The sequence below is a fragment of the Lithobates pipiens genome, unplaced genomic scaffold (genome assembly GCF_037356315.1).
Source record: "Lithobates pipiens isolate NorthernLeopardFrog02 unplaced genomic scaffold, aLitPip1_a1.2 Scaffold_30, whole genome shotgun sequence".
NCBI lineage: Eukaryota > Metazoa > Chordata > Amphibia > Anura > Ranidae > Lithobates > Lithobates pipiens.
The window spans coordinates 36,556,935-36,569,183 of NW_027507791.1; the positions used below are offsets into that span (position 1 = coordinate 36,556,935).

Consider the following 12,249-nt stretch of genomic DNA (forward strand, 5'->3'; position numbering starts at 1 on the left):
CCCTTAATATTCATGCCAGACGCAAAGGGCCTGGTAATGCACTGGAGGGGGATCCAGTGGGGGAGCCTATTATGGTACTCATTCTTTGACACATTTGATTTGTTTTATATTTTCATATGTTGTCACATTACATTTTGATTGTTGGCGTGACAAGCCTAATGCTGCTTGTTATATATACAATGAAAGGAAGCCACGTGATCATCGATCACATGATACTGGCAGTGGACCGGTATAGGGATCAGTCATCCACTGTGTCTGGTGAACACACCGGGTAACAGATCATGTATGTAAACAAATAGATGTTTCAGACCTCCCTGGTAAGAATAATATGTCTGTATTTCAGAAATACCGGACAATAATAGAAGGATCGGGAGTTACTTGCTTCTCTCATACCTTGTTACAAGACATTCTGGATCTGGGAAGGAAAGCTGTGATTGGACTCTTGGAATGTCTCAATTTACAGAAGAAAAATAATCCAAATTTATTGGCGGTTGTGGATGAGATCAGTTGGAGAGGTAAGAGGACTTTTTTTATTTGCAATAACAATTGTGACAATCCTGGGACACAGTACTAACATTGTGGTCAGAGGAAGGAAACACAGTGTATCTCATGCACTGGACATTTCAGATTATGAAAGTTCTGCTGAAGGCAAAGTTCTGAAGCAGGGAAGTAGGAATAGTAAGTATTAAGAGCCCTTCCACGCTGGGGCGGTGCGGGGTGCCGGTGGTAAAATGGTGCTATTTGTAGCGCCGCTTTACCGTCATTTTAACAGTGCTATTCGGCCACTAGAGGGCAGTTTTACCCCCTGATAGTGGTCTAGAAAGGGTTAAAACTGGTATAGCCACGCTGCCCCATTAATTTCAATGGGCAGGAGCGGTGGAAGTGCAGTATACACACCGCTCCTTCACTGCTCCAAAGATGCTGCTAGCAGGACTTTTTTTTAGCATCCTGCCAGTGCACCGTTCCAGTGTGAGGAGCGGCTCTTACAGGGTGCTTTGCAGGATCTATTTTTAACGCTGCAGCCCCAGTGTGAAAGGGGTCTCATGGTTTGTTTTTTTGCCATAACTTTATCTTTAATGATTTTTTTTTATTTTTTTTATTTAAGAATATTTTATTGTATTTTCAAAGTTATACAATAACAATGACTCAGATATAATGAATAATCATATAACAAAAAGATAACTGGTACACATGTACATCCAATCTGGTGTAGGTAGTGCTATTTAAACATAAAGGTCACAGTGAATCAGCCAAACCCTGTGGATAACAAAATGTATAAATAAACACCCACATTGTGGTCTGGTCTGTCAGGTGGAACCCGTCCAGCTCAGAGCAACTCGACCCAGAAAACCAGAAGTATAATAAATGCAAGAGTAAAATAAAATAAGAGGGGGGTCTAGTATAAGGCCTCAGGGTGACCCCCGAGAGTCCAGGCTCTCCCACCCCAATGGGAGCTAACTGTGCGAGAGCCCAGAAATCCCAAGGACCACTCCTGAACCATCAACCAAGGCTGCCCCCTTCTGGAAAAGATTGTCCACACAACGGGTTCCCGGGCACCTGAAGCAGAGGTAAACAATATATATAACAAATACAGAGAGGTAGGAGGTCGGACTGTAACCCCTCAACCTCCCAACCCACCACCTACCACATAATGTGTGTGGGTGCTGAAATAGGTTTCGTAGAACGAGTATAGAGGGAGGGACGAGAATGTCACAAGAGAAGAAAGAAGAAAACGTGTGAAAGGAAAGAGCGAAAAGGAGGATAGTGACAGAGAGGGTAGGACTTGTGGATCCAGAATCAAAATTACAGTCCAGGTCTAAGGGGTAGGTTGCAATGAGTAGCCCAGGGATCCCAGGTGGTGTACAAGCTCTCCATCTTATCATGCAATTTAGCAACTAGGTGTTCCTGTGTCATAATCCAAGAGATTTTCCTTCTACAACACTGGAAGGAGACCAAAGGCATCTTCCAGGCTTTCACTATCGTAGTTTTTGCTCCCAATAAGATAAAGAAGGCTAGTTTCTGTTGATGTTTGGTTATGTTGGGGATGTATTGGTTAAGGAGAGCCACATTGGGGTTAGGATGGGTAGTGGTATTGGATACTATGCTAATCGTGCGGAAGATTTTCCGCCAAAATGGACGGATGCGAGGGCAGGTCCACCAAATATGCATCATAGTGCCCTCCAGTTCGCAGCCCCTATAGCATAGGGGTGAAGTACCTGGGTAGATCCGTGCCAATGTAGAGGGGACATAATACCAACAAAATAATATTTTTAAGCTGGCTTCTATTAAAGAAATATTACAAATACCTTTGAATGAACGTGTAGATGCCTGGAACCACTCGGGCAGGGACCATAAACTGCCCGAATCTTCCTCCCTGGCCTGAGTGTACGTCGGCTTTCCCACACTTGTCATGAGGGCTGTGTAAATCAGAGAGATGCCGCCTTTCTGGTCTGAAGTGTTAACACACCATTGTTCGTATGGGGTGATGGAGGGGGGTGTCTGTTGATCTGACCAAATGGATTTTAAAAAATGAGATATTTGGGAGAATCTGAATAATTCCGTATCTGGCATTTCCAGTTTCTTTCTATAGTGGGAAAGGGACAGGGGACCCACAGGAGAAAGGAAGTGGCCTATGCAGTATAGCCCTTTGTCAGTCCACTATTTGAAAGCCTGAATATTTAAACCCGGAGGGAAATTTGCATTGTGAAATAGGTGGGCCAGCGGTTTCAAAGGGGAGGTCAAAGTATTACGTGTGAATATCTTCGAGCAAATCGCTACAGAGTGGGAATGGGTAGGAGACATAATGGCAGGTCGCACCATAGAAGGAAGTCGATCGTGTGAAGGGGGACAGCTTTCCTTTCCATAGAAAGCCAATCCGGTTTTGGGCCTTTGGAGAAGATTAGAGAAATTTGTGATAATTGTGCTGCTAGATAATAACTCCAAAGATCTGGGAGACCCAACCCTCCTTGGGATTTCAAGCGAAGCAAAATTCTAGATGGGCATCTGTAACCCTTTTTTCCCCAGACAAAGCGAATGATCTCAGATTGTAATTTGTTGAGGAACTGCTTTCAGACCGGAATGGGAAGAGACCGAAATAAGTACAGGGAACGGGGAAGGAGCATCATTTTTACAGCATGTACCCTACCCAGCCAGGACAGACCACATCTCGACCACTGATCAATATCTCTTCTGCAGTTGGATAGCATAGGGGGATAATTTGCATTAAAAAGGTCTTTGATGTTAGGAGTCAGTTTGATCCCCAGATAAGAGATCTCTTTAGGAGCCCAGACAAATTCAACGTTTTTAACTAGCTGCGTAAGGGCAGAGATCTCACTAAACTTACCTAACACTTTATAGATCATTGGTAAAGAAATTAGGGGAGAGGTAATATACAGTAGGAGATCATCCGCATATAATGCACATTTGTGAATCTGGTCCCCACAAACCACCCCCCGAATGTCTGGGTTCGTTCGATTGCTAGGGTTTCAATGGCAACCGCAAACAGTAGGGGGGAGAGTGGACACCCCTGTCTAGTACCTCTTCTTATGTGGCACGGGGCTGAGTACCTACCCATCAGGCGAACCTGAGCTGAAGGATTGGAGTAGAGTGAGTTGATCAGGTTAAGAAAACACGGGCCAAAGCCCCATCTGCTAAGAATATCCGATAAATAAGCCCAGTCGATCGAATCGAAAGCTTTATGTAGATCGATCGAAAGGAGGAACCCTTCCTGAGGGGAACCTCCATCCCATCGGGAATTGAGGAGAGATATGATATCAATGGACCGTCTGATCTGGTCCGGGCCCTCTCTCCCGGGAATGAAACCTACCTGGTCTCTATGGATGTAAGAGGGGATAAAGCTCGCTAATCTATTGGCCAGTATCTTAGTCATAATTTTTATATCGTTATTTATGAGAGATATTGGACGGTAGTTGCCCACTTCACTGCCGTCCTTACCAGGTTTGGGTATTACCGAAATATAGGCCGAATTAAGGTCTAAACTCAGAGGTGTCCCCTTCCTAAGGGAGTTGAATAGGGTGGTCAAGTGAGGTGCTAAAGTGGAGCCAAAACTTCTTATAGTAACCCGTCGAGAAACCATCTGGACCGGGGGATGAGCCCCCTTTTAGGGAGTTGATAGTATGTAGAACCTCTTCTTGAGTAAACGGGCTTTCTAAGAGGTCTTTGTGATCAGCAGTCAGAGAGGGCAGCAGGAGGGAGTCCAGGAAAGTTTTCTGAGTCGGGCCTGAGGGACGGGGAGACTGTTTGTAAAGGTCAGTATAAAACTGGAGAAAAGCCGCCATTATTTTCTCTGGGTTCTGTGACATCTCTCCTGAGGGTAGCTTAATTTTGGGAAAGGCTAAGATGCGGTGTTTGGGGCTAAGCTTAACAGCCAGTTTGGAACCAATCTTGTCTTTTTGACTGTAAAATTTAGCACCTGTCCATCTAAGGTGTCTTTCAGCCGCTGTCGTTAAGTGTAAATTCAAAAGGGTCTGAGCCTTATCCAGTTGAGCAAGGGAGACTGGAGTAGGGTGACGCTTGTGGATCTTAGCTAATGATCGGAATTCTTCAGTCAGCTTTATTGTGTCAGCTTTATGTTCCGCTCTAAGTTTTGCCGATGACCTTATAATTTCCCCCCTAACAACTGCCTTATGAGCAGCCTAAATTGTCATAGGGGATACGTCATCTGTCGTATTGTTACGGAAATAGTCTTGTATAAAACCCTCAATTACCGTACAATGGACAGGATCGCTTAAAATGGATTCCCGTAGACGCCAGCGAGGAGGGGACCCCACCCCCGTGGGCCTGTTTATACACAGAGCGACCATCGAGTGATCCGATAATGGAGTATCTACAATCTTAGAACAAATGACAAGGGGGATCGATGCAGGGCGAATAAAGATGTGGTCTATCCTGGCCAAAGTGTTATGGGGCGCCGAAAAATGCGTGTAATCTTTAGTACGGGGATTGGTCTCCCTCCATATATCAATCAGTCCTGCAGAATGAAGCGACTGGGCGATCTTAACACTTTGTCTAGGAGGATGTCTGGGTTTTTGAGAGCCATGTCCTGATTTGTCCTGATTTGTCTAGGGAAGAATCGAAAGCAATGTTCAAGTCCCCCCAAGAATAAGCCCTCTGCCCCTTATTCGGGGAATAATAGGAGACAAAGGTATACATTTCCCCATCAATCTTCCCTGAAAACAAAATGTATCGCCCTAGTGGGTCCGCTACAGTCTCGGGTTGTGAGAGATTAATATGCTTAGCCAGGCAGACGGCCACTCCTTTCGTTTTGTTCGCTGCGGAGGACAGGGGGAAAGTGTTGGTGGAGAAAGGAGGGTTTGTATGAAGAGGGGAAGTGGGTCTCTTGTAATAAGAGAACGTCTGCATGCATAGACTGGTAACTTTGAAACATTTTCCTACGTTTGACTGGGGAGTTAAGTCCCTGTGTGTTATGTGAAAAGATTTTGAGAGTAGGGGCAGTATTTGTAGGTCTAGCCATGAAATAGGTGTGGAGAGACTAGGTTGTAGGCGGCTTTCTTACCTGTGTAGCGGGTCAGTTGCACTTGGAGGGGTAAGGGCATAGTGGGAACCAACTCACTGAGGCCTGGGATGGAAGACACCGGTCTGCCACGGATCCACAAACTGCAAATTGGAGCGAAAGAGAGAAGCCAAAGGAAAGAGGTGAAAAGCGAAAGGGAAGAAAGAGAAGACGTTAACAACACCTGTTCAACTGTGATTGTATTCTTATTCATTACCGGGTACATCACCCTATTAAGGCAAGGGTCCCCTGACCCCTTCCCACCCCTCGGGCGGAATGAATGGGTCATTTCGACCCCGTAGTCTAAGAGATCCGGTTTGTCCTAATTATAGGGCAACCGGGAAAGCTCCCAAGGGCACTAGTAGTGCTCTGGAAACTTGTCGGAGGCGCACTCGGTCCACCACAGCCCCAGTTACCGGAGAAATAAGAAAATTAAATGAGGGCTGTAACCAACGCCCATCAAAACACTTAAATGCAGAGCGTCCATGTAATGAAAAACAGACCTAAAATAGTACAAACCACCAGTAAAGAGGAAAAAAAAGAAAAGAAAAAAAAAAGGGAAAAAACCTTTAACTGATGTTGTTATCGAGATACCTACCCTGTAGGCCCCACCGTCCCAGTACCCCCGTTCCCTCAAAAACGGGACCCCTACGAGCAAGCCAACCCCAGCCGGGCATAGAACTGGGGCTGACAGCCCGATACATCACCAGGATCCCCCTCCGCCAGGAACTGCCCCCAGGAGCAGCCAGCAGTAAAATGCATGTCAGCCGGGCCCGGATGCAGAAGCTGCTGACAGATAGAACCAATAATAACATATGTAAATTGGAAAGAGATAAAGTGAACCCCAGGTGAGGGTAGATAACCTTCTAGGATCCTATAGCACAATAGATGCACTTGACTGTCACATCCCAACCTCTCAACCCCCCCCCAGAGGGCGAAGACCCCGCAAACCCTCCGTCCCCCCGAGTCAAACAATCATTTAGCCATCAGGAAAGAGGAATAAAAAAATAAAAAAAAAATTATAAAAAAGTTTGTTCAGGCGAAGGGTCGGGGACCAAAGGAGGGAATCTCAGTGGAAGTCACCGGGTAGTTCCGGAGGTTGCAGAAGGCCAAAAAGGAGTTCGTGGACAAAACCGGATCGGAGCCCCAATCTTCTGTAGACGACTCCACATCAGGGCGGGAGGTTTTCTTTGGTACGTTTGGAATTCTGTTGCAGCCAACTTGGTTGAAGAGGGCTGGCAGGAGGTGGTCTCTTAGCAGAAGCAGGAGTCCCTCTGACGGTCTGCGTGGAGGATGGTTCCTGAGGAATCAGACCCAGCTGGAGTAAAAGTCGCTCACCATCTGCAAACGAGGAGAAGCCGTGACTCTTATTCTTATATGAGAAGTTGAGGCGAAGGGGAAATGACCACCTGTAGGGGATCTGCTTATCCGCCAGTAGTTGAAGTAATGGTTTGAGGGTGCGTCTTTTCTGTACCGTATATGGTGACAGGTCTGCAAAAATTTGAATCTTGTGCCCCCGCAGTTTGAGGTTCTCCGAGAACCTAGCTTTTTTCATCACCTCTTCCTTCACAGAATAGTAGTGTGGTTTAACAATAATGTCTCTAGGGAGTCCATCTGAACGGGGAGGCTGTAGGGCCCTGTGAGCCCTATCGAGTTCCATACGTTGCTCTGTAATATCCAGGATGAGCTCCTTAAACAGCAGTTTCACTGCAGCAGAGACATCTTTCTCTGATTCGGGGAGTCCCCTGATTCTAAAGTTGTAACGTCTCGATCTATTCTCGAGGTCGTCGATTTTTGCGCATGCGGTTTCAAGCTGATCCTGCAGATCCTGTATTCTGGCTGTATTCTGATTAATTCTCACTACTGCCTGATCTGCTTTCTTTTCAATAGTATCCATTCTCAGTCCTATGTGTTGCAAGTCAGAATGTATAGAAGCTGTAATCTGAGCAGCATTTACTGCCAAACTTTTGGCTAGTAGTTGTGAAAAGGCTTCCATCATGGAGGGAAAGTCAGTGGGAGTGGGGGCTGCAGCATCTGTCTCAGCTAGTGAGAGGAGCATGCCTGTGTGAGGATCCAGCATGGGGGTGGAAAGGAGCTCCCTGTCCAGCCTGCCTAGCAGGGACTCTGTGGAGGCTGGAGAGTTTGCCTGGGGGAGAGGAGGAAAGTCTGTACCTGGGGAGCATAGAGGGACCAGGTCCTGGTCAGCAATGGACTCCTCTGCGGGATCCGCGCTGTGTGTTCCGAGGCGCCGCCAATGCGATCACTTCTGAACCTTGGGTGATACACGACCCCATCTGACACCCCTGTAAGGCTGCAACTGTCACTTTGGTTATCATACAAAAGAGAAGCACATCACTGTTGAAGAAAATATTTAGTTTATATATGATTCAGATGGGTAGAAGTATGAGCACAGGCTTAAGGTCTGACGTACTTTAATTAGTTTGAATTGTCCTTAAACATAGCTCTTCTACTGAGAGAATTTTTCCTAAACTAGTAGAAAAGGAAGAAGCAAGAATGTTAGGCTAAGGCCGCGTACACACGGGCGGACTGTTCGCCCAACTTAGTCCGCTGAACAGTGTTTCAGCGGACAGTCCGCTCGTGTGTGGGCTTCAGCGGACTGTTTCAGCGGACAGTCTGACGAACAAAGTCTTACGGAATTTCCATAAGATAGTCCGTCCAAACTTGGTTTCAGCGGACAGTCCGCTCGTGTGTAGGCTTGTTCGCCGTACTAAGTTGGGCGCATGCTCAGAAAGGATTTCCACGGCGAAGGTTGCATTGCAGTGTATTGGACGTCGAATTTCTCGTCCCGTCGTACGTGCTGTATACGTCATCGCGCAAGTTTTCAGCGGACTGTTCGTTCGTCGTGTGTGGTCAAGTCCGTTCATGCAAATTTTGAACGGACTGTCTCTCAGACTGTCTGACGAACTTAGTTGGGCGAACAGTCCGCCCGTGTGTACGCGGCCTTACTCACTTGTGGAATCCCAGTAACCAGAACCAGGGTTTAACTCTGTGGGAGTTCTGGTAAGCATATATGTGGGAGAGGCTCTTCTGCTGGCTTGATGGAGGTCTTTATGTTGGTGCACATTGGAGGTGTAGTGCCCTTTTAGGAGAAATTACACTTCCCTAGAGATGATGACCCAGCAAGCAGAGCAGTGGCGGCTGGTGAAGTTTAGGATTGGGGTGGCAGACCCCGCTCTTCATTTTTGAGCCCTCCCACTTGGTGAAAATGGGCGTGGTTTCAGCAAAATAATGGGTGTGTCTGTAAGGTGGTGTGGTCAGCGTCTGAGATGAATGATGGATGGGGAGAGAGGGGAGGGACAGTAGGCTCAGATCCCACACAACAATAGAAATATATGTGTATTCTAGAAAGTTTAACAATCATCAGATAAAGATACTCCAAGCACTTCAATCATCCCGCCACCATGGTTGTTATGGTGTCAGGATGATTGAACGCATTATTTCTATTATTACATTGTAATATAAAATGAAATCATTCGACTCACCATAAGGCAGAATCAGTGGGAGCCCTGAACATGTCACTTGCCACGCCGCCTGCCACCAGATGCCATTGGGTGCCCCCAGCGGAGTCCCTCCTTACATCAGGTGCCCCCAGCGGAGTCCCTCCTTACATCAGGTGCCCCCAGCGGAGTCCCTCCTTACATCAGGTGCCCCCAGCGGAGTCCCTCCTTACATCCTGTGCCCCCAGCAGAGTACCTCCTTACATCCTGTGTCCCTGTCAGCGGAGTCCCTCCTTACATCCTGTGTCCCTGTCAGCGGAGTCCCTCCTTACATCCTGTGTCCCTGTCAGCGGAGTCCCTCCTTACATCCTGTGTCCCTGTCAGCGGAGTCCCTCCTTACATCCTGTGTCCCTGTCAGCAGAGTCCCTCCTTACATCCTGTGTCCCTGTCAGCGGAGTCCCTCCTTACATCCTTGTCAGGGGAGTCCCTCCTTACATCTGTGTCCCAGTCATCAGAGTCCATCCTTACATCTATGTCCCCAGCGGAGTCCTTTCTTGCATTTAAGTCCCCAGCAGAGCCCCTCCATACATCTGTGTCCCCAGCAGAGTCCTCCTTTAAATCTGTGTCCCTAGCGGAGCCCCTCCATACATCTGTGTTCCCAGCAGAGCAGCAGGGTCCTCCTCACATCTGTGTCCCCCGCAGCACAGCCATCCTTTAAGTCGTGTCTGTCTCCCCCCAGCTAGTTCCTGGCTTTCCCTGTGTGTTCAGTGGAGAGGGAGGCCTCCCCACTCCACTGAACACAAGGGGATTAGTTCTCACGTCCGGGCTCCCCCAATGGATGGGATGCCACTGAAGCAGAGTTTCCTTTTAATAAAGACAACAAGTTGGGTGTTTACTTTAAAGATGTCAGAAGGATATAAGGGTTATTCAAGCTGAGGAGGGGTGGGATGGGAGCATAATTTAGAAGAAGTATGTCCCTTTAAGTGATTTGGCTTGTGGACGTTAACCACTTGATTGGCCCCTAGTTTTAACCCCTTCCCTGCCAGTGACATTTATACAGTAATCAGTGAATTTTTATAGCACTGATTGCTGTATAATTCAAAAATTTGTCAAGTGTCTGATGTGTCATAATGTTGCTGATCGCCACCATTAATGGTAAAAAATAAATAAATAATAAAAATGCCATAAATCTATCCCCTATTTTGTAGACGCTATATCTTTTGCGCAAACCAATCAATATACGCTTATTGCAATTTTTTTTAACAAAAATATGTAGAAGAATACATATGGCCCTAAACTGAGGAAAAAATGTGTTCTTTTGATAAAAAATTTGGGATATTTATTATAGCAAAAAGTAAGATATTGTGTTTTTTCAAAATTGTCGCTCTTCTTTTGTTTATAGCGTAAAAAATAAAAAACGCAAAGGTGATCAAATACCACCAAAAGAAAGCTCTATTTGCGGGGAAAAAAAGGACATCAATTTTGGGTACAGTGTTGCATGACGGTGCAATTGTTAAAGCGACACAGAGCCGAATCGCAAAACATGGCCTGGTTATTGAGCGCCCAAATTTTTGCCAGAGCTGAAGTGGTTAAGCCTAGTCAAATTGCATGCCAAATCGGCAGCTATTGCCCCCAATGACACCCTCTGAATCAGTGCAACGCTGACTTTCAGGCTCTGCACCGATTCCCAAAAGTAGTTTCTGTACTACTTTTGGCCACTTCGGATCTGTGCAGGACCCACACAGATGTCTCTGAAATCGCCCCCAAAGTTGGACTGACATGCGGGTATGAAATCATGCGAGTTCAACTCCAATGTGAACCTAGGCTAAGGCATACATTTCCCTTTAGGCCTCTTTCACATGGCCGATCCGTTACGGTCCGCCTATCAGTTTTTCAGGCGGATCTGAACGGATGCTCCATAGAGGTCTATAGAGCGTCGGATGTCATGAACTTACATCAGGCTACCTCTGGTCTATCATACTTAGGCCTACAGTATCTAACAAAAGTAAGTACACCCCTCACATTATGTGTAAATCTTTTCTTCTATCTTTTCTTTTGTGACAACACTCAAGAAATGACACTTGTCTACAATGTAAAGTAGTGAGTGTACAGCTTGTATAACAGTGTAAATTTGTCGTCCCCTCAAAATAACTCAACACACAGCCATTAATGTCTAAACCGCTGGCAACAAAAGTCAGTACACAAAAGTAAAAATGTCCAAATTTTGCCTAATTAGCCATTTTCCCTCCCCGGTGTCATGGGACTCATTAGTGTTACAAGGTCTCAGGTGTATGGAAGAGCCCCGGGGCCATCAAAAAAAATACAGAATTATGTTTTTGAAAAAAAAAATCAGAATTCTGAGTCTGAAAGTCGGAATTCTGAGTCTGAAAGTCAGAAATCTGAGTTTATAAATATAGCAGTCTCTATTAAGAAGATTTTAGGACCAATGAGCAATAATGTAGTAACACCCACAGACCATCATTCTGCAGACATACATGTCTTCTGCTCTATATATGGATATGTAAATCTACCTTAATTATAGCACACAATATAGGGAAGCAGGCAGTGCTGGGTTCTCTGGTTCCTCTACTGTATTAATAGTTTCCTCTTTTTGCTGTCTTATCCTCCTTCTTATCCTTCTTGCTGGCGGTAGAGCCGTTCTGCCCTATTGATTTCAATGGGCAGGAGAGGTGAAGGAACGGTGTATACACCGCTCTAAAGATGCTGCTAGCAGGACTTTTTGTAGTGGACTGCCAGCCCACCACTCCAGTGTGAAAGCCCTCGGGGCTTTCACGTTGGAGATACAGCAGCGGCTCTTTCAGGGCACTTTGCAGGCGTTATTTTTAGTGCTGTAACGCCTGCAAAGCGCCCCAGTGTGAAAGGGGTCTTATAGTAGTCAGCATCTACAACAATTTTATCAATATGTCTTTGTTAATATACCTTGAAATAAATTTGGATATATCAGTAAAATATAATTCAAGCCCTCACTAACTCATACTTTAAAATAAGTTTAATATAAAATCAATATATATATATATATATATATATATATATATATATATATATATATATATATATATATATATATATATATATATATATAAAAAGAACCCACAGCTTCAACAATATAAGCCTGTCACTCTAACCTCTATGCTATTAGTTAAAGACTCTAATTTAGTGCTTTTTATGTTTCATATGAGATTAATTCTCAGGCCGTGTACACACTGGCGGACTATCTGTCCAACTTAGTCCACTGAA

General features: G+C 45.6%; 2 protein-coding genes across 3 annotated transcripts in view; one reads left to right on the forward strand and one right to left on the reverse strand.

Annotated features, from left to right (window-relative positions):
* Positions 1-12,249, reverse strand: part of LOC143942631 (NACHT, LRR and PYD domains-containing protein 12-like) — a 1,996,551-nt gene that overhangs the window by 1,506,180 nt on the left and 478,122 nt on the right. The window lies entirely within an intron of this gene.
* LOC143942634 (NACHT, LRR and PYD domains-containing protein 3-like) overlaps positions 1-12,249 on the forward strand; it is a 111,144-nt gene that overhangs the window by 47,281 nt on the left and 51,614 nt on the right. For both annotated transcript variants that reach the window (XM_077463999.1, XM_077463998.1), the window contains exon 4: positions 344-515. In XM_077463999.1, coding sequence (XP_077320125.1) covers positions 344-515 — 172 coding nt within the window. The remainder of the gene's footprint in view (positions 1-343; positions 516-12,249) is intronic.